The sequence below is a fragment of the Triturus cristatus genome, chromosome 1_1 (assembly GCF_964204655.1).
Source record: "Triturus cristatus chromosome 1_1, aTriCri1.1, whole genome shotgun sequence".
In the NCBI taxonomy this organism is placed as follows: Eukaryota; Metazoa; Chordata; class Amphibia; order Caudata; family Salamandridae; genus Triturus; species Triturus cristatus.
This window is the reverse complement of record NC_140579.1, coordinates 121929455-121952518: the sequence shown is the minus strand read 5'-3', so window position 1 is coordinate 121952518 and position 23064 is coordinate 121929455. Positions and strand designations below refer to the sequence as shown.

Genomic DNA, 23064 nt, shown 5'->3' with positions numbered 1-23064 from the left:
CACAGATGAGATATGAAAAAAAGAAACATGTTTGGAGTTGTGTTCCTGTTCTTTGGACTTGTGACCAAGCATTTCTGCCAGAAGTGTCATTTTTGAGGTGGGTTCCTGACTATATTTCATATTGTTGGACCCCTTTTTCAATTGATTGACTCAACCGTTTCAATCCTTCACTTTTTTGCCGCCTTCTGAGATAGAGAATCCGATAATTTTGGCATAAGTGTCTAACGGCCCCTCCTACAGGATGTGCATGCACTAAAAGTAACCCAGGATGGGAGCCTTTGAGAAGAGGGATTGGTAGAGATACAGATGTCAGCCTGAAGCGATTAGTTCTTCATGTTTAGAATGGACAGGCACTGGCAAAGTACCAGCTCGTGCCATGAGACTTCGCGACTGTGCACACTGATATTTCTGCTCGCCGTTACACTTACTTAGGAAGTGGAGCTGTATCTTTCCATCGCTCCCTTCAGATTTCATGAGCAGGCAGTCCTTGCAGGTCTGGATGAAGGCAAAAGAATCACCTGTTTTTGAAAAGAGAACAGTGATCTCATGAGATCAGATAGTTAATGCAAAGAACACACAACAAACAGTGACTACAGAAGCACAGTCAGGTGACCTGTCTCTAATAAAGATTTCACAACATTATTACTGAATAATGCTCAGCATGATCTCAGTGAGTGCGAGACCCATTAGGATCTCGTGCGGAGGCGCTAGACTTAGCATCAGGGATTCGGGGACTTAGGATGGTGTAGTATAGTAGAGCTCAGCTTGATCTCGGGGATTGTTGGACATGTGGCACTCACCTACTAGAAAGCTCATCCTGCTCTCAGTGAGTGTTAGACACACGATGCTGCAACACTGAAAAACCTCAAGTCGGTGTCCCTTGAAGCTGTAGTAGAGGGGAGCTCAGCTTGTTTTAAGTGCGTGAGGCAACAATGACATTGTAGTACTGGACAGCTAATTCTTGTGTGGGTGAGTACGGATCTAAAAATCCTACAGTGAAGAAGACAGCTCACATCTGGACTTATGTTGCTGTACTACTGAGAGTGTACTTAGTTGTTGGTGAGTGTATGGCCCATGAAAACGCAATTTTGTGACATCTCATTTGATATCAGTAAGCGTGGGACCCACAAAGCTGTATATCTGAGATATCTCCTAATGGGCATGATTCCCAAAAGTAATCAGAGACAAAGTCCTAACTTTACGACTTTCGGTATTCACAAAAGGCATTTAGGAGTAGTAAAATTAGGATTCCTAACTTTACTACTCCTAATCTGAGGCAAAGTCCTAACTTTACAGCTATCGGTATTCACAATAGGCATTTAGGAGTAATAAAGTGTGGATTCCCAAATTTACTGCTCCTAATCTGAGACAAAATCATAACTTTACGACTTTCGGTATTCACAAAAGGCATTTAGGTGTAGATATTGTCTCAGTTTAGGAGTAGTAAAATTAGGATTCCTAACTTTACTACTCCTAATCTGAGACAAAGTCCTAACTTTACAACTTTCGGTATTCGCAATAGGCATTTAGGAGTAATAAAGTTAGGATTCCTAAATTTACTGCTCCTAATCTGAGACAAAATCATAACTTTACGACTTTCGGTATTCACAAAAGGCATTTAGGTGTAGATATTGTCTCAGTTTAGGAGTAGTAAAATTAGGATTCCTAACTTTACTACTCCTAATCTGAGACAAAGTCCTAACTTTACAACTTTCGGTATTCGCAATAGGCATTTAGGAGTAATAAAGTTAGGATTCCTAAATTTACTGCTCCTAATCTGAGACAAAATCATAACTTTACGACTTTCGGTATTCACAAAAGGCATTTAGGAGTAGATATTGTCTCAGTTTAGGAGTAGTAAAATTAGGATTCCTAACTTTACTACTCCTAATCTAAAACAAAGTCCTAACTTTACAACTTTCGGTATTCGCAATAGGCATTTAGGAGTAATAAAGTTAGGATTCCTAACTTTACTACTCCTAATCTGAGACAAAGTCCTAACTTTACAACTTTCGGTATTCGCAATAGGCATTTAGGAGTAATAAAGTTAGGATTCCTAAATTTACTGCTCCTAATCTGAGACAAAATCATAACTTTACGACTTTCGGTATTCACAAAAGGCATTTAGGAGTAGATATTGTCTCAGTTTAGGAGTAGTAAAATTAGGATTCCTAACTTCACTACTCCTAATCTAAAACAAAGTCCTAACTTTACAACTTTCGGTATTCGCAATAGGCATTTAGGAGTAATAAAGTTAGGATTCCTAACTTTACTGCTCTTAATCTGAGACAAAATCATAACTTTACGACTTTCAGTATTCACAAAAGGTATTTAGGAGTAGATATTGTCTCAGTTTAGGAGTAGTAAAGTTAGGAATCCTAACTTTACTACTCCTAAATGCCTTTTGTGAATACCGAGTCGTAAAGTTAGGATTTTGTCTCAGATTACTTTTGTGAATCGGGCCCAGAGATCTTATCTTGGCATTTGGGAGTGAAGGACTAATCAAGCTGTGGTTCTGGAAGACGTTATCTGGGTTTCAGCGGGCGTGGGACTCACAAAGCTGAGTTATGGAAAATTGCATTAAGATTTCGTCTTGATGACAGTCAGCGAGGGTCCCACGAAGCTACAGTTACGAGAGGACTCATTGAGACCTTCTATGGCTTCAGTTAATGTGATCTCTTGAAGCTGAGGATCAGTGAAACGTCCTCCTGGTTTAGAGAGTGTGGGATAGCCAAAGTTCACTCACCTTTGTGAAAAATCTTACGTGCTCTAACCTCCATTTCTCTCAAACTCCAATTAAGCCTGCATGAAATCAAAAAGAAGAGACAATTTACGAGGCCACACCAACCAACCTGTAGTTAAATCATAACATTGCAGCACCTAACAGTGGTACTGGAAATAGTTGTTGTTGGTAGCCAATGTCAGCTGGAAGATGCTTACTGTTTATGTACTTCTTCTTTTGGAAAGTTTTTACAGTTGTATTCCAGAACCTAAATAACACTGACATATAGTTTCCAATGAATGGGTGATTTATTTTGTTTTCTCTGACATGCGGCTACAGTGATTTACCACAATCAAATAATGTGTCCAAAAATAAAAGCAAGCACTAGAAGATAACCATCAATTTATCCATTAACTGATCCGGCAAAGCCTTAAACCAAATTACATCCTTGAGACTGGACCATATTTTGACACAACTCTAGTTAGTATCTCAGATTACCCACTGGACCGCATCTGACTTTTCGAACAGCTAAGAGTGCAGTACTGGTTTGGGTAAAAGAAGATAGAGAAATCAAGGCGAGTGCATTTCCATTTACTGCGATGCAAATTTTGGGCTTGAACTTACATGCCGCTACCTTCTTCAATTTTGAACTTTTGTCCATCCCAAGCTAAATTCATCCAATGATCTTCTTCATCGTCTATTTTGGCTGAGTACATTGTGGCCTTTCCCACCAGGTGCCATTTGCCAGTGATCTACAAAATAAAGATAACCTGAAAATGATAGTCTGTTTTAAGGAGCGGAAAGTTCTCTCAGTTGTCCCCATGGTTTAGATCTTTCCCCCACTAGAATGACACAGAGAAAAACAGCCTTGGTGTACATTAGCCATTACTTATCAGCACAGGGTTGCAGAACTTCCCAACTCTAGGACAAGATCTGCTCCGCTGACTGGCGCATGGTAACAGAGCATGATAATTTAGAGCAGAATCGTCTGACATGGATAACAAATGCCTACAGGAGTTGTCATCTCCAGTGCAGGATGGGATCAATGGAATGGCCAGTTCTCAGTGTGGGTGAATGCCCTGCACCCTTTCCTCCAGATTCCTCAGATGGCTTAGCTGCACATCTTTTCCACAGAGTTAGTTTTGTGGGGTGCTTGAAGCATGACCAACTGGAACCCTCGATCATTTATGCTCCTGTCATCTCCACAATTCTTTACTTCTCCTCTGGGTCACAGTCCCCGGTGTAGTGACCACATGGCACCTTCCTTCTTATCTCTATGCTCTGTCTGACCTGGTATGCGACCCGTGCCACAAGTCCCTTGGTAAGGGCTCTAGATGATCATGAAATGCTGCTTGACAACTGATCCTAGACCACATCAAGTATTTGGTGTCCACCCAGTGGTACTCCTTTTAACGTGGGTGGCTACAGCCTCCATGAGAGGGCTATCAACCTACTAACAATTGATCATGGCGGTGGATTACAGTAGTGGAGGCAGGGAGACTGTCCTCTTGTGCTCCCTGGTAAACTCATATAGTAAGTCATAACTCATTCTTCCTGTTTGTATGTGTAGCTAGGTGTAGAGTGTGTGGGAAACGTATAACGTGGGGGGCGGGGCTGTTGCACCTCTCCTTTATTTATGGAGTTCCTAGTGCTACAGGATGCCCCATAAAGTTAGTGTATTAAAGGTGCATTGTCTCTCCTTTGCCTGCGTGTCCCCCTTGAACTGCTCCTCAAGGCCCCCTGGCAAGTGCAACTGTCTGGCTTGCCATACTTATCCTGAAGGTAGGATGTGTTTACTTTTGTTGCTTATGGGACTTGGCCAAGCCAGTGGCAGCAGGCCAGCCTATGACCTGGCTTGTGACAGACCTGCTCAAAATAACCCTAACAGGAAGACAATGGCACACACCTCTTGCAGTAAAAAGTACACACATGCCTCCTGTGCTTTGTACCAAATGGTATGGACTCTCTGATTTCAATGTACATGAGAACATATTCATTTAAAACGTTGTTGCCATGGAGATGTGGCATACTGAAAAGAAAATGTCCCTTGTGGTCATTGCTTCCCCTCAAAGGTTTTGGGAAAACGCTGATTTCCACTGGTCAATTTGAGTAGGCCAGCTTCACCCAGAATTGGATATGTGAACCCTTACGGCATGTGCAATGTTAACTATTTCACACTTGAATCCCTGCTCACCAATGTGGAGGAGGGCGAGGAACAGAGCTAAGGAGCTGGACTGTCTCCCTTCACATGACTGAAGCTGACACTCCGCACTGCTACTGTAATGTAATGTAATAAGGTGCTTACATAGCGCTCTATCACCCGACGGGTATCCTGGCACTTAAAAAGGAGAGTCCCCACCAGAAGTTAATAGGGGCAGCCGAGGTGTGACACAGGTAGGGAGGAAAAGAGAGATAATATCAGAGGGAAAAATTACTCCAGCCTAGGGAATAAAAACGTTTTCAACTTTTTCCTGAAATCCATAAGACTTTGGACCTGACGTAGATCCAAAGGGAGAGTGTTCCATAGCCGAGAAGCAACGGCAGAGAAGGATCTGCCACCTGTTCTGGACCACCTGAACCTGACTACATTCATCAGAAATGCAGATGCAGAACGAAGGTTTCTAGTTGGAGAATACCAGCTGAATTTTCTTTGCCGGTTCTTAGGGCCCATTCCATGAGCTGCCCTAAAGACAGTGCATAGAGCTTTGAATTGAATTCGCTGGTGGATCGGCAGCCAATGCAAATCTCGCAAGGCTAATGTGGTTGAGGTCCCTCGCTGCCTATTTAAAGTGAGTTTCGCTGCAATGGCCTGTATTCTGTACAGCTTCCCGATAAGGGTGTTAGGCGCACCCAGATATAGGGAGTTGCAGTAGTCAAGTCTGCTGAGAATTATGCGTCTCACAACCTGCGTTCTAGCAGAGTTAGGCAAGAAAGGGAGGATCTTTCTCAGCACTCGGATTAGCGAGAAGCAAGTGCCAACCTTTTTGTTAACCTGAGCATTCAGATACTACTGGTGAAGGATATAGGGAGGAGGCTGCCTTCTGAGCAGAGCACCAGCCCTCGTGCATTGCATTTTCACAATGATATTGTGCTGACTACACACTGATTTTAGTTTCAAGAGTGCCTACACGGGCAGCATGCCCAGCAGCACTGTGCAGGGTGTGTAGCTGGCATTCACCGGCAGCTTTACTTCAGTGTGCAGCACCTTGCACTGAGAGGCTGACAGAACTGAACCTGCCATAACAGGGAAGGTGAAACTGTTGCCAAGTGAAGGAGCGGAAGCCAAGACAACCCTATCGATAACAAGGACAACGTTTTAACCTGTATTTTGCACGTTTGGTGAAAACTCACATTGAGATGAGTTAAAGTGTGCCATTCAGCACCGTACATGTGTGCTTGGATTAGTTAGAACAGAGATTAATAAATAAACATAGTGGGTTTGAGATGATTTTTCAAGAGTTTTATATTAACCGGAAATATCGAAACTAATATAGAAAAGTAAAAATTAGCCCTTCTTGCAGAGTGATAGGATAGCACATAGGTGGTAACTCTTCTATCTCTCACCTTAGAGCTCTGTAATTCTGAGCGAAGTAATATGTGGATTATAAATGTATGAAAGTGATTTTTTTTCGTTGAAATAAAATATTTTTCATATTGGTTCTTTTGAAAATGAAGTGAGTAATAGGACATAATAACAGTCATGCTGTCAGCTGCAAAGATATCAAAATGATTGAAAAATTGTAAATGTTTATGATGCTTTATATAATAATTTGGAGCTTTTATATAGATTGAAATATAGATTACAAAAAGGCCTTTAACTTGATTTTTCTCCTTAGTCGGTATCTTTCCATGCCCCGTCCCTGTTAACTTTGACGTGAATTCAACTGTTGCACTTCTAGGGGCATATTTACAAGCTGGCGATAAAAAATTATCGCCGCTTTTGCGGCCGTTTTCGGCCGAAAAGCGGGGATAATTTTATCGCCTAATTAGCAAGGCCACGCTAAAGCGTGAAACCTTGCTTTAGCGTGGGGATTCCTAACGCCCAGCTTTGCATCTCTAATGAGATCCAAAGTGGGCGTTCCTGACCTGACATGACAGGAGTCATCAAGCCCCACGCTATGAAGCATAGCGGCAAGAAAAGTAGCGATAACCCCTGTCATCGCTACTTTCTTTACGCCTGCTTCAGGACTGACTTAGCCATGATACCCTATGAAAGGTGGATATCATGGCTAAATTTGTGAGTCCCTATCAGCAAGCTAACCCCACACTACGTGCGATTATCTCTGGGTTTCCAGCGATAATCTCACGTTAGGCAGTTAGCGTGAGGATTTTTATCGCTGAGGAGATAAGCGTTGCTAATAGCACGCTATCTCAGCGATAAAAATCCATGTTACCTGGCGATAATCATCCTCACGCTAAGAGCGCTGAGCGATAATTATCGCCGGTTGTTGCTGATCTGCCCCCTAGTTCTGGGCATGGTACATTCTTTTAACTAACAGGTCGACACTTCTTAAAATCTTCAGGATGTGAATTTGGTGGGAAGCTCACCCCTTAACCTCAACCGAGGATGATGCAACAATGTTAACGCTTTCTGTAGACGACCTGCGAGGAGTGTCATGGTTGATTCTCTCATGATGCATGGGAAACTTCTTGCTTCTAGTAGCAAAATGTATGTGTTGGGCGGAAGTGGTCACATGGGATCAGTCCACTATGAACGGACAATGAACGTCATGATGAGAAATATTTATTATAAAAATCCTATGGACTTTTAGGGGGAGCGGAATTCTCTTTTCGGGGAGCCCTTTCTAAGGATCCTATGCAGAGACGCGCTTGGGCTTCCCCGATTCCCTGAGGATTTTTGGGCGATGCTCCTGAGAACTGTGGTCGTTGCCATTGTTCTATCGCTGTCTTGACTCTTTCTGCCTGCCAAACTTCCTGATATTTTTTCCTTGGTTTAGATTAATGGACTCTTCCCTAGTGGACTTTAACGTGAATCTTGTGCCCTTTTTAGAGACTGAAAACCGGAAATCATTTACTATTTCTGTATGTTCAGATTTCTGATGTGTGCAATAGTATGCATAACAGAATTTCTGAAAGTAATTTTATCTATGTTGAATTTTAATTCTTTAAAACAATACCTACACCTTGATACTTATTGTGAGTCTTTCTTTGCCTTCATGTGTTCTTATGGAAACTGTGGTTGGGTGTTGGTTACCAATGAATGGTCCTCATTGGGTAGATCAACAGTGGGCTTTTCTTGAGTTCCACCTAAAAGGCCCATCAACCGACCAGCGCCTCTGGGTTTGAATACGTTGATTGGATGAGATATAACACTCCTATGGGCCCGGTGCTAGTCAACCTGGCCCGGCAGTTTTCTGCCGCTAAACCGGCGATAATTTTAACGCCGTGCTTGATAATATGCCCCTCAGTTCGGTCATATGTCTAAAGTTGCAGTAAGCGCCAATTTGCTCCAGTGGCCTAAGAGAGGTCTAATGGATCTAAATATACCAGAGAGCCTCCCAAAATGTTCTTCTAAGTCCTCTCTGGGCGATGGACCCAGGGTTATTCATCCAGCAGGGTCTATCAAGCAATTGGACGATTAACAGGCCTCTGGATGCAGGGCTGTGTGAGTCATCACTCAGGACAGGGCAGTAGCAAGTAGGAACAGAAGAGCCTTTCAAGTACATGCGCACAGTGGAGAGCGGATGGAGAATGTGGCTGAGATAGCAGCATTCACTTGCATACACTACAATATTTGGATCAGAATAAAGATAGAGGTGCCCGCAGATGCAGACGAACTCAGAAAAAGTACTACTGACTCCCAAATACTTTGCTGGGTATCCCAGCTCCAAAACTACTTTACTTTTCACATCACTCAGAGAAAATGACAACTTCAAATACAAGTTGTCCAACACCACACTACACATATTTACTACAGCACATAACCTTGCGTTGAGAACGCAACTACTCGAGGTCTTACTAGCAAAGACCGCACCGAGTCCCAATAAATCCCAAAATACCTTACCAATACACCATCAGCTGCCTTGCTGGAGGGCACATTCCAGTAAGCAATGTTTTGGTTGCAAGAATGGTATGTTTAGACACCTCAATATGAACATGATTCTTGGTGCAACAGATAGAGGATAAAGAAGTGATGGGGGACATATGGAGCAGTCGAATGTAAATAATATTAAATGCCACCTATATGTACTGTCTGAGTGCAGTTTTGCAGTGGCTTGCATGCGCATGGGTACAAAGAGAGCCAGCACTGCTTACCTTAGACGGGTCCGAGGGATCCACTATGTGGTGGACGGCGTCGCAATGAGATGCTGAAGAGGGACACATAAGGGGTCAAATATTAATATGATCCTTCACAGACCCCCAGAAGCAGTTGATTTTCTTAGATGATCGCAGCAATGGTTCATGTTCTCGCAAAAGATGCCAAAGTAAAGACACACCGAAGCCCATAGGAAAGCTCAGTGCTATGGTTTCTGGTAAACAGTCTCTCATATTTTTATTCAATATATACATATAAAGAGGTACCTGTTCACAAAATATTGAAAATTAATTTGCCCATTTGTGAAAGAAGCAGAACATGAGTCTACAATTGACTCACATCTGTGTATCAGCGCCTGACGATGGTCTTAATATTGATAAAGCTGTATGGTCATATCGATTAGGAAAGCAATAAAATAAAGGTCAGCTGGAAAAGACAGGCTACCAGTATCTTGATTTTATGGTAAAATACATAGTGATATCAACATTTTTTTTTCTTCTACCTCTGAGCCAATGAAGTTGGCATTCTAATATGTGTATGAAACTTGAGGACTATCACAAAATATTGAAGATGGGCTTGAAGTCTTTTAACAAAACTTCAGAAGGAAATCATTAGGGAGGGTCCAAAGGCATATTCCGATGCAATAAAAAATGAGTGGTAATGATTTTATGACAATAAGAATAACAGTAGCAAACGATAAAGGTCATAGTGGGGTCTTCCCAAATCACACTCCAAGTTTTAGGCCACACACCTCCAGACCATGTAGCTATCAACCAGTGGGTGTACCTTATTAAATTCACCATAGGCTATCATGTAATTCTGGCAGCAGTAAAATATGCTATATACTCTCCCTCATAGTTCCTTAAGTTTATTCATCTTCGTTCCAGTGCAGACAAATTCTTGACATTTTAAAAAAGAAAAATATTGAAGTTAGCCAACAAATATTTCATCCTAATGATTTTTTCCAATGTGATAGTCCAAATAGATCAATGTGTACATAAAATAATGTTTCAAGGTTGCAGAATTGTACTTCCAGAATGACCAACGTCTAGACTCAATCTGGTGGCCATGTTGGAAGTCGAGAAAATAACATTCCAAAATGTCCGACCACATCTATTTGTTCAGCCAATGCTTGTAAGATTGTCTCTTGAGCAATGTCAATGTAAATAGCTGTTATTTTCTATACTTCCAAGATGGTGGCCATGTTACTGTTATACACAACATGGTGCCTCTCTTGAAATATTGAAAATAACTTTCCAAGATGGCTGGCTGCTTCTGATGACTTTGACAAACTCGACACATTAGTTCAAGTATTGGCAAAGTCAATAGCAGCAGGTGTGACAGGCAGGTAGGGAAAGAGAGACAGAGCCAAAGTAGTGCAGGGCGTGGATTTAATCAAACTATTGTTATCAATATATAACAATGGTAAAGGCGACAGGTACGAACATGATATGGGATGCATCACTTTACATAAAAGCTGTGTCTGAAGAACAGCTTGAATTGGACACTTGAAAGAAGAACTACCTTAAACTGGTTCTACAGTTGCAGACAGTGGATCCATATCTACTGTCTGTCAGTTGTTTATATAAGTATACCCCACCACTCCTCTTGTTGTTCCAGCTCCATGTCTTCTATTGCCATGGAAGGGATTACTCTTCAGGGTACTCCGAGGACTGCTGTATAACCAAGGCTGGTGTCTGCCTGACAGCCAGTCTCCCAGAGCTGAGGGGACCTCATCTAAGATTTGTATCTCTTGATGGAGGAGCTGGATTCATGTCTAAATTGTCTAAAATCCTGCTTGCCTGCTGAGAGAGGGAAGGAGCCTGCCAACCCTACATGAAAAATGTTTGTCAAGGATGGAGCAACGTGCTGCTCATCCCCGATGTTTGTCGTACATCTAGAAGAGAGGACTTCTGGATAAAGATCTGTTTGCCCCAGTGTCAGTGTGTCTGAAGACTCTCTGTACCAGTTCCTGCTGGGAAATTCTACTCTACAACCATGATTCCTGAGGTCCGGCCGGGGCTGGGACTACATGCCATGATCGTCTTGCGCATGGTCATAACTACCAAGAGGAAGGTCAGGTCTATGCGTGGCTGGACCTGCTCAAGTTGTGATCGACCTGTGCATGGCTGCAGCTGCCAAGTCAAGGGCCAGCTGGTACTTGGTCGCAACTTCTCAAGTGGTGATAGGCCTGTGCATGGCCTCAACTGCCAAGATAATTAGCCCATGCAGGGTTTCTGGCTAATGAAGTTGTACCTGGCTCAATCCCAGTTGTGACCAGTCCGATTGGGGCCAACAATGTCATCTGGCCCATTTGGGGCTCCAGTGAGTGCATGTCTGCTGCGGCGTGGGCCCAGTGCCATGTCTCCGAAACCAAATACTCCAGCCTTCGGTCCAGTTGGGACCATTACTTACCAGGACTGACGTCTCCTGCTGCGAAAAGACCAGAAGCTGGTGCACTGCTATGGATGGTCCCTGCATCTGAGGTGAGAGAATAGAATTGCTGCCAGCACACCGACTCGAAAGGAGAATGTGCATGGCCTCCTTGAAAAACCGGGCAGGCAAAGCTGAGCTGACCTATGGGAACTCTCTTCCACTCGAGAGTGGCAAAACACTGAGCTGAAACTGAGCGCACATGTACTTATGGTTGACTGTACTACACCTGATCTAGATACACGCTACTAATGTGGTCCCCATAGAAGGGGAGAACAAACCAGAGATGTTTAAGAGCCTGGACAGGGGTGGGGAGCAGGGAGGAATTGAGATAAGCCACGGTATACCGGCACACACAGTGGCCAGAGATAATAAATTGTTTCCTGTTGCTGGTACTATGTAGTGGTGTGTTCTAGTGTGAAATAAAGAACTTTATTTTCCATAAAGATAATCAGTGGGCTGAGCAGTCCCTTGATTGTTGATTGATAGCTCGGCTCTTGACTCGAGCACCCATGCACCATCTCCCTGAGAAGCCTCCGGCTGCTCAACGTCACTACCACTGAGAGTCAAATGCTGAAGGGGTTGTTCTGGGTTTAGTTTTCAGAGACATAGTAGGGTGGTCCCTAGAACATGGGAGGCAAAAAAACTCAGCCCTCACAAGTGGGGGCTCAGTTTCCCCTGTTTGCCCCTTCACCCACTGCTAAATGGGGCCTAACAGCCTTCTTGAGGGAACTAGAGTAAATGTAGTCTTTAGATTTATTCAGATGTTCACACTTTCACTGACAGAATGAGTACATTTTCCAGTTCAGCTGAACTGGAGTCAACATGTAAGTGTAATATTTTTTGACTTACCCTCTTCCTCGTGCAGCTCGGCACCTTCATACTTATACAGGGCGGGCAGGGTCAGGCAGCGGGAGGTGTCATGAAATGTCTTCATCTGAGAGGAAGTATATTTACCAGACAGGGCTGGAGGAAAATAGAAAAGATGAAACTAAATGTCTTGAAAAGTCTAAAATAAACACAATTATCCTGAAATTGCTTTACTACACAACAGAGATCATTTTCAAAGAGGTAAATATGCATTTAATCAATACCACTGTTAGAGTTTTCGTACATCCATATTTACATGGATTATTAGCAGTGTACAGAATGTAGATTTATTCTCTACCATGTATGTGCACACATATGTAGTGCTAATATCTTGGAGATGATAATTCGATGACTTGTAGTAGTGTGTTTTCTTTGCTATTGTTTACTAGGCCTGAATTTAGGGCTAGCTGCCATTTTTTTCAAAATGGATGTCTTCCCTGTGAACATATCACTGTTCATGCAATCAAGCAAAATCATGCTTGTTTATTTCCATTTATGTTGTCCTTGCTGTTCAAGATGAATAGTTTCCTGTTTGGCCACAATCATGTAACATTTCCAAGGACCTTCTGCTAGCTCACTGTGCCCTATGTTTTCATAATAGTTTGCTGCTGTTCTCCATGTTACTAGTTTATCCTGTCATCTCCAGATGACATTAACATTGAGTGGGAAGAGTCAATATCCACGTAGGACCCGATTCACAGAACTAACTTAAGACAAAATCCTAAACTTACTATCATTTTGGTATTCACAGAAGGCACATTTAGGATTTAGAATTCTTTTGATTTTGACTTTATTCTGTATGCTCTATTTGATGAGAGCCTTCATAGCAATGACTTAGGGCCCGGTTTAATTTTTGGCGATAAGGTTTCTCCATCGAAACCGCGATAGAGTATCTGAACCAGCAAGAATTCAGTTCACCCGCCAATTTTAATTGCAGGCGGACTTTAGGGTTAAACACGAGGGAGACTATGCTGTCTGAGACGTGAATAATCCCTACTGACGCCCTATGGAGTAAGGGCTATCGAGGGCTGACCTGTCATTTTGCCCATCTTATTTAGATGGGTGAAATAACAGGTGTTTTCACCTCCCATCACTGCCAGGAAAACCTTGGCATAAGGCGTAGTGAAAACTGCTAAAGGCTCCCCTCACGATGGAAGAGAATTCCCATGGCGAGGGGAGCATTGCTTTTTTTATTTACAAAAAGAAACTCCCGTTTTGGGATTTTCTTTTTAAAAATGAAAAAAGAATGGAGTCCTGTACCAAAGAGAAACATGTATTGACAGGAATCGCCATGATGGCGGTTCCTGTCAATGCATTATAAATTACCGCTAGCTTGGCTGTCAATAATAAATTAGGTGGGCCTACGTATAGTCCTCTGCCAGGCCATCAGAGATTACTAAAACTGCCATAATCGAAATCGGGCCCTTGATGTCAACTCCATACCGTGTCTTTTGAATTTGTGTAATAAACCTTTAACTGTATTCCGCTGATCTAGAACTAAATTATTGAGTGGCCCCTTATCAATTTACCTTATGGGACACATTGCCTCATGAAATTTAGGTTTAACACCATCGCTGATTCATTAACCAGTGGGTCTTCTCTAGAGGTAAAGTTTTTAGATGTAAATTTTTTGGCGTGACCTGTGCCTTCAAGTTTTGGTACCAGAAAATGGTTGGAGTGACAAGCACCTCCTTTCTGCTTTAGAGATTTTTAGGTCTTGCATAGGCAGTGCATGCGCTGCCTCTACGAGGCATCAAGTAATTAGTATTAGTGGTGAAACTCCACCCATTGCGCTTCTATTTGTTTTTGCGCTTGCCATTGGTTAAATCTGCCATTGCTATCCTTTTCTCGCTTATTGTTGGTTGGTGGTCTGATACGTCACTTCCGTTTTCTTCTGTGTAGTCCGGAAGCAGCAGCACCTAACTACTGTTTTTGTCCGCTTTTGTGCTTTATGTGTGTTTAAGGGGAACTTTATTTTACGTTTTTTGCAGACCAGCATACTGAGTTACAGCATAACATACATATTTACATACATAATGAGCACAAAGCTCGTCACAAGCACCGCGCTGTTAATCATCCATATTCAGCACAGCGCTCGTCATGAGCGCCGTGCTGTTAATTGTTTGTTTGTTTTTCCACTCCTCCACACTTAAAGCTTTGTTTTTTTCATTAATAAAAGGGACCCTTCGCCCATGCTTCCTGCATGCCTGTTGTGGGTTGATAGGGTGGGCTTGTGTTGTGTGATACATGCTCCGGAGTCCAGGTGCGGAATGAATGGTGTCCTAGCCGAGAACATATTGACTGCAGCACAAGATGGTGGTTCGTGTTTGTCCGTCCAACTACCTGCAGCCTCCCCCTTGCTCTAAGTCAAGGCACCCTGACCCAAAAGAAGTTAGCGCACTAACGCACAAAACACCTGAGCAGACAGACTTCATGACTGCAGAGTTCTCGGTAACACGGCTGCAGGCAGGTCATGAGGATGACTGCGGTGCACTTTTATTACATAGAAAGACATTGCCAACTACCAGAATACCGGATCTGTCAGGCAAAAGCATGCCGCAGCCCTCCTGACATCCCACTGCTGCCATCAGCCTTGTCTCTTATTTTCTCAAACGCATTATCTTTCGCTATTATTAAATGTATGTTCCCACGCACACAACTCCTTCGGCTTCGGCGCTGTGTCTCCCCCATCCACAAAGCAAGGAAAGGGTGCATTACCACAGGCTGTTACCAGGTGTCCCTGTGGAGTTATAAACAAACCTCTATTATCAACATAAGGCACTGCACCCACAGGGATTACAAAAAAGGGGGGACAGAGAGGGGCTATTTCCGTACTCAGGGGAACGGGAGGTCCAGCAGGAAAAGGTGCCCCTGGGGTATGCAAACTCACAAAGGAAGTTTCCGCTGTTCCTCAAAATTGAAAGAAGGGAGAAGAGTCAGGTGGAAGGCTAGAACCAATTGTATCCACTTTGTATTGGGAATTGGTAATCCATTTGTCGGATAATAATGCCCTCACACACCCTTGCAGGTGTCATGCTTCACAGGGACACCTAGGAACAGCCTGTGTTACTGCACCTTGTCCTTGTTGTTATTGTGACTGTTACGGTTTATCCATAAGGTTTCCCCAGTGCTATAGGACAGAAAGACACTCCGATTGGCACTTATTTTTTTTAAACCAAAGGGATTTGGCAAGAGCAATCATTAAATCCAGAGATTGAGCTTTGCCGCATACAATGTATGTTTTCACACGCGATACTGGCACGCAAAAGCTTTGTATTAAACAGCAAAGGAACCGTTTCTGGCTCATAGGCTGTGGAGTCCGCAGTTGCATCTGCTAAATCTTTCCTTTTAATAAGGGTGCCCACCCTCACTCTCCGTTTAGTGCACTTTCTTTTCCTAAAACGAGGAGCATCATTTTCTTCCCTATTACGAAGCCTCCCAGCTGTGCGTACACTTTTCAAATGGCATAAGACGAGACCAGCCCTCCGTGTGCACACTCCTATCAGGGAGGACCACCAGAGACCGTACTCAAGTGTCTCGAGAACAGAGACCTTCCCTCTGTGCACACACCTCTCATCAGATGCCGTGCTCCTGTGTTCATGTCACATCTCGCTGCTCATTCATCTCTCACCCTAACAGATCATAGCTCCGTCTTCACTTCACATTCTCTGCATATACATTTCTCATCAGAGATTCAGTCTCCCAGCGTTCCCTTCACATCTCTCTGCACATACATCACGCATCAAGGGCTTGGTCGCTGTCTTCATTTAACCTCTCTTTCCGCATTCACCTCTCAAAGTCTATCTACCTTGCCTTCTCATCACATCTCTCCGAGCATACCTGTATTTTTAGAGGCTATGCCTGTTTGTGTCCACTTCACATCACTGTGCATACCTCTGTAATCACTTCAGTCACTGCGCACACAGCTTGTCTTTCCTTGACTGAGATCAGCGATTCCGAGGTGGGTTAACATCTAACCAAGACAGTGGTGTGTGAGGCCCTATGGGGTTGGTAATTTTCTTATTTGCACATTATGATTTATCAGCTCAGCAAAGTTAGTGCCTCACTGACATCAAAACATAATTTTCAGTTCTCGCCTAGGCACGCATGCGCTGTCTTCCAGATGTGGTATTCAGTCTAAATTTTTTTGTTACAGCTGCAGCTTTGCTGTTGATTGCACTGGGAGCAGTGTGGTGCAGAACGAGTTGTCGCTCGCCGCTGATATCCGCAGCGATCTAAAGGTCATGGCTCATTAACCTAGTATTTACTCTATAGCCACAAATTGAAGGGCTGCCATCAACTGCAATAGAGCCAGGCCTTCATTTGTCTTTAAAAGGTTATTTTATGCAGCACCACAGTCCCGTGTTTAAACATGCTTTTTAGGTCAAACAAAAATATGCAGCAATTGTGTATGGACCCTGCCCAGTCTGCCCCTCCATGTTGTGGTCTAAAAAAAGTTTCTAAAATCGGAGTTTACTATGTGCCCAAGGGACTCTGAAAGTACTTATGTATAACATGAAACAGCCCTACATGAAAGTATTGTACATTATACATTTATTGCATTAAGCAACCTCCTAGGAAACATGCTAACATTAATGACCTCAGACCATGAAAACCATGCCAAGATCGTAGGGAGAGGATGTGGCATAGCGTCACAGGGGCATATTATCAAGCACGGCGTTAAAATTATCGCCGCTGTAGCGGCAGAAAACTGCAGCTAAAGCGGCGATAATGGGCTTGATAATATGCCCGTGATAATTCCAATAGAAGCCCATGTTGGCACCAGAACATGGGCTTCTATGGGAATTCTCTGCGGCATATTATCAAGCCCGTTATCGCCGCTTTAGCGGCAGTGTTCTGCCGCTAAAGCGGCGATAATTTTAACACTGTTTCTTGATAATATGCCCCGAGGTTCCCACAGTTTACCTAATGCACTTCAACTGCGTCCTTGGATGCTTGTTTACTTCTAGTCCTTGCTTATGAAAAGCATGGCTGGCAGCAAAAGAGGTGTAGTTACTGCCAGCGTTGCTGAAGCAACAACTGTAAATTCAAAGTGCATGTTTACACACCACTTGCAGGTTTTTAAAATACATAAATAAAAGGCATTGGTTTTTACAATGCCAATAGCTCAAACGCTCGCAAATGCGAGACCTATTGCCATGTGCGTAGTGTTGTTGAATTTTCGAGCTTCTGACTTGCAGTTCTGTTCCTGAGCAAAGAGGATTGTTAGTATGAATAGGGCAGAATGATTTTGCAATTGAGAGTGTTGTGTGTTTTTGAGATAATGTGGTGCCTGTGTTTCATTTTTTTTTTTTTAACACACATTGTATTAAGTTTTTGTACAAACACCTACAAATCCGTACACAATATTTATCAGCATACTCCCTGAGGATTAATCAAAAGCCCCCCGCCACCTATACCGTGCACAGTACAAGGATATACAAATCTTTCCAGAGTTATGCGTCAAATAAACCAAAAACCTGCATAACTAAAACCTACCCCTAACCCCCATGAAAAGTATAGATGCCCTCCCCCTCCCTCAGTCCCCCGTGGTGCCTGTGTTTCAGGATGGATTGTTATGCTACATACAGGGTTGTGGGATGTTTGGTGTTCATTTTGGTTTCAATTGGTGTTTCAAACCCTATGGTGTTGATGTGTTGCTCTCATTTCTGATTTGCATCAAAGAAGTATTGGTTTTTAGTATTAACTGGTTTGGTAATCGGATTCGTCAAAATCCAAAATTTCTGGATATTGTTGTTGAACAGGCCTGCAGAAAAGGTAGTTTGTTTTGTGAGGTGCTGCATACCCATGGTTAGGGATTTCTTTGAATGAACAAGTTGCTTTTTCCATGGTTTGCGCGTCTAATTTAGTTGGGTCTATAGGCTCTTCATGCTCCGGGGTAAATACACTGACCAGGGATGGATTGGAGCCAGACAGGAATCTGCTTTAGTCTGAATTGAGATTGACAACTGGTGTGGAGATACCAGTCTTGTTTATGTTCTTTGCAAGATACATTTTATTTTAACCTGCTGATTATCTCCTGTTTAGTCTAAGCAGAGAAGATGTATTTACCTTTATTAGTGTGTGTTCTTTGACAAAAGCTGTAAAATTGTTTTCCTGTTCATGAATAAGTCGCGCACAGATTGGTTAGTCAGCAGAAGAGTCGCGCTAGGATTGGTGAGGCATCACCACAGAGTCACACTGTCATTGGTTGGATAGTGTAAATACCATGCTGTGATCAGTTGACCTTTGCCATAGCCTCACTGGGATTGGTTGTTGCTCTTAAGCTTGTTTTGTGAAGGGTTTGGATTATTTTGACTAAACTCTCATTACGGTGCCATCCTCGGGGGGGCACGGTCAGAGGGGCTCGTTTCAACCTTTTTTAAATACTACTTGAAATACTGTTTTACTCTTGCTGCTTTTAAATTTATTTTGCTCACTTGATGATTTTGCACATTTGCTCTTTGCACTGCTGTGGTTTCTGGGCACTTGCACGGGGAAACTAACATCCCGGTACGAGCTGTGTTCAATGCTTGGCGGGTAGGAAGGTCCCATGCATCACTTCCGGTCCATAGCACTTCAGACGCACGGGGCAGCGGTCAAGTTGCTGCACCTGGCATCGGAGGAAGTAGCATAAATCCAACCCATGAAGCGACCGTGCAGCGGGCACGCCGCTGGTGCACCAAAGGCACGCATAAGGCAAGTCCGTCTGCGCCCGACCGGGTCCAGGGACCAGGATACCTGCATCTTTCACATCAGCACGCATCAGATATTCCTGTGCACAACTGCAGCAGTTAAATAGCGAGCCCAAGGCCATCTGCCTCCACCATATGCGCTCAGAAAACTGTTTATCCAAGTGTCCCTACTGCCCTTTCACTTTCACCCCCCATTTCCTGCCACCTCCCCATCAAGTGCTGCACACAGCATTTTGCTTTTAAATTGTAGATCCCTCCCCAAGCACGCTACGGAAATTTCAATCTTACTTCAAGACCTCACCCCAGAGGCTCTATTTCTAACTGAAACCTGGCTCAATGCTAGCTTCGATCCCGACATAGTGGAAACTCTGCCCCATGGGTATGTTATTCAAAGGGTAGATAGAACCACTAGCAAAGGTGGAGGCATCGCGATCATTTACAAGGACCAACTCACCTGCCGCCTACTCGGCAGTCCTCTCCGGAAGTGTGAGAATGTACATTTCATTTTGGAATTTTCCCCTCTCCTTTCGCTCTCAGGCATTCTGATCTACCGCCCCCCTGGTGCGGTCGGCTCCTTTTGTAACTCCCTGTTAGAAACAGCCATTGACTTAGCCGGAACAGCTGTGAATTTCACGCTCCTTGGAGATTTGAACTTACACTTCAAAGATCCAGGAGCTACTGCAGCAGATGAACTAGCTAACGACCTTGAGGCACTCCAGCTGTGGCAAAAAGTTCGCCTACCTACACATGAGCATGGACACTGTCTTGATCCTGTGTTTTCTAACTTGGAGAATATCCAGGGAAGCGATCCTATCCCCATTCCCTGGTCGGACCACCACCTGGTGCCCTTAGTCTGGCATCCTCAAACTTCTACTCCCCTCTCCCAGCCCACACGGACCCTCATTCATCCCATGTCCAGGCTTCCCCAGGAAAACTGGATCCAAGAATTGGAAATTCATAGACCCCCGTCGGTCCCCTGGCCAGTTGAAATGTATAATAATTCTTTCAGCTGGATAGAGGATTGACTGGACCAGGTCCTTCCTAAAGCCTGGATCATAAAAAAGAACGGTTCACAAAGATCGCCCTGGTACTCCGCCGAACTACGCGCTTTGAAACAAAGTTGTAAAATATTAGAAAGACGGTGGAGGAAAGACTTTGCACCCGACAGTAAGACCACCTACAAAAAGGCCATTTGTAAATATAGAGCAGAGATGAGGAAAGCTCAGGCGTCCTTTTATGAGGAAAAAATCCAGCTAGCCTCCAATTCTCCAAGAGAGACCTTTTCTATTATAAAAAGGCTCCTCAAAAGTCCAATCCCTCCGGCTCCCTCAGATCCTCACGGTACCCTCTGCGAAAAGCAGGCTGAATTCTTTGATACAAAAATTCAGAAAATCATCAAAACCCTCCATATATCGACCCTTTGTGTACCAACTCTCCTCTCGATCCCCCCTCCACTACTCATCGCCTGGAGCTCTTCCTTCTGCTCCCCATGGAAACTCTCCTGACTCTAATGTCGACTGTTAAAAGTGGATCACCTAGAGACCGAGCCCCTATGAGCATTTTATTAAAGGCAACATCCACCATTGTCCCCACAATCACCCAGGTTATCAACACTTCACTTAGCACAGGAACAGTCCCTCCTAGCTGGAAAGGAGCGATGGTCAAAACAATACTCAAGAAGCTGCAGCTGGACCCTGCAGACCTTGGCAACTATCGCCCTATCTCCCTTCTGCCGGGATTGCAAAAATCACGGAAAGATACGTTAATCACATTCTCTCAACTTTTCTCGAAACTTTTAATTTACTACACCCATCCCAAACAGGCTTCCGCCCTTGGCAGAGCACGGAGACGGCATTGCTTGCGGTGGTGGAGGGAAGCAGTTCACTGAAGCCTACAACCAGACTTAAGTGCCAGTGTTCTTTCCTTAACACAAGGTGATGTCTGATTGTTTTGCAATTGGCAGAGGACTTTAGCACCCCTGTACGACCCTGTTAAATGGTACCCCAGGTACCTAGGGCATGGGTACTAAAGAGGGTCCTCTAAGGGCTGCAGCATATCTTATGCCACCCTAAGGGACCCACACCCAAATTCCACACAGACTGCCATTGCAGGCTGCGTGACATGGTGCAAAGCATAAGTAAACACATGACACAGCACACTCCTGTGTGCAATGCAGAAGTCACTGCATTTAATATATGTAAGTTACTCCTTCAGCCCTAAAGCAGGGTGCATTATATTTCATGTGAGGACATATCGGCATGAGCAGGTATGCCCCTGTGATGTAAGGTTCTATTACCATATATGGCAAGTGAATAGGGAAGCCATCTTATGGTATGTACTGGGCACTGGTCAAAACGTGTTACCCAGCTACATAATGGCTTCATTGAAACCTATGGTGTTTGGTATCAAACATCTTGCCTTAATACGTCTGTTCTGAAGCCAGCACCAGATTTATTATGACATGCACCCAGAGGGCACCTCAGAGGTGCCCCCCGAAACCTTGCTATTCTAATAGTGTGCTGGCTGACCTAATTCTTCCAGCCTGCCACCATAGACAGGTTTCTGACCCCTGCATGTGAAAGCCCATGCTCTCAGGAGGTCAGGAAAAATGCCTGCTCTAGCAGGAGGTGTTATTACCTCCTCCAGCAGGAAGGCTAGTGAATTAGCATGTCCATGCCAGAGGCTTCAAAGCCTCTGCTGCTTTGATATGTGACCCAGGTATCCCCCAGACCTGAGGTCTATTTGGCACCAGGACAGAAGGGAAATTAGATAGTCACGAGGGATGTTGCACTACCAGGCTGGGCACACCTGTAGGGTGGGCATCCTAAAGTGAATACAAAAGAAAGGATTTTATCATCTTGTGTATGGTGGAATTAGGAACTCTAGAACAGGATGATGCCCCCTTCCCACAGGAGGTGGTCATCTAGGGGGATAGTGACCCCAGGGGTAAATACCCCATTGGCTACTACCTTTCACTCGCCTTGATGCCTCAAATTGAGTGTTTAGGTGGCCCCTTGACACCAGGAAATCAATTCAACTACTGGAAACAGAGGAAGAAAGAGCAAACACTGAAGCCCTGCACCAAAGATTGGTGCAAAACCCTGCCAGGCTGCTTGCACTTCGATCATCGCTGGGACCGACTCTGCAAAGAGCTGGACATCCTTCCCAAAGCCATTGGAGGACTGCCCAGCATCTAAACCACCAGAACAAATCTCCCTTGGAGTAGAGGAGCTGCTCCCCTGCATCTACAGGCACTGAAACGCATTTCACTGTGTTGCCGGCCATCGGGGGCCACTGAAAGAGCAGAGTGACATGGGAAGATCTTCCTGCTCCAGGAGGTTAGATCCGTCTCCTTGACAAGTTTGGAGATGCCTGGACCCCCAGGAGCCGCCGAGCACCAATACCCTGGGTACCAGAGCAATTGAAGCAACTAAGGCTTATTGGTGGTCTAATCTGGACTCCAGCATCACAAACACAGACCTGCCTTCAAGGGACATCAGGATCCACAGGGCCAACTTCAAGAGTGGCCCTGCTTCCCAGTTTTCCCCTCTTCACCAGGTCACCGATAAAGAGAGTGAGCCTCTGACCATGGCGACCGAGACAGGAAAGCACCACTGCAGCCAAGTCCCCAGCCTGAGTCCAAGTGAACCAACTGCGCAAATGGGGTCCAAAGACCCTCTAGAGCTGAGCCCCCATTTGGGTTTGGCCGGACTGGTCCTCCAGAGCCTCCCGCTGCGCGACCCCGCCGAACAAAGCATTACTGCACACAAGCTCCCAAGGCCGTCTGACAGTGAACCAACAGTGTCCCTGTGTGTCAGAGACCTTGGAGACCCAAACCCTCCTATGGGTTCAACTGGACTGGCCCCCCCAGTCCCTGCATGCAGCCTCTTTTCCACAAGACCGTTTCCCATTGAAGTGAACGAGGCACCTGACTCTGAAACGCACCTCTGCACCCCAGTTCCGCCTGAGGTGGCCTGTAGGGGTTACTTTGGACCTTGCAGTCCAGGCAAACAGTCCTGTAAGTTGGTGCTAAGTGGCCCTATGCGCCATATGTTTATTCCCCATAG

The 23064-nt window shown here is 44.4% G+C and overlaps 1 protein-coding gene across 1 annotated transcript in view; it reads right to left on the bottom strand.

The window, feature by feature from the left end:
• The window catches only part of LOC146869735 (uncharacterized), a 144211-nt gene that overhangs the window by 33056 nt on the left and 88091 nt on the right, over positions 1-23064 (bottom strand). The window contains exons 10-14 of the mRNA XM_085613809.1: positions 12285-12398; positions 8999-9051; positions 3347-3474; positions 2747-2802; positions 429-518 (exon numbers count right to left, since the gene is read on the bottom strand). Coding sequence (XP_085469935.1) covers positions 429-518; positions 2747-2802; positions 3347-3474; positions 8999-9051; positions 12285-12398 — 441 coding nt within the window. The remainder of the gene's footprint in view (positions 1-428; positions 519-2746; positions 2803-3346; positions 3475-8998; positions 9052-12284; positions 12399-23064) is intronic.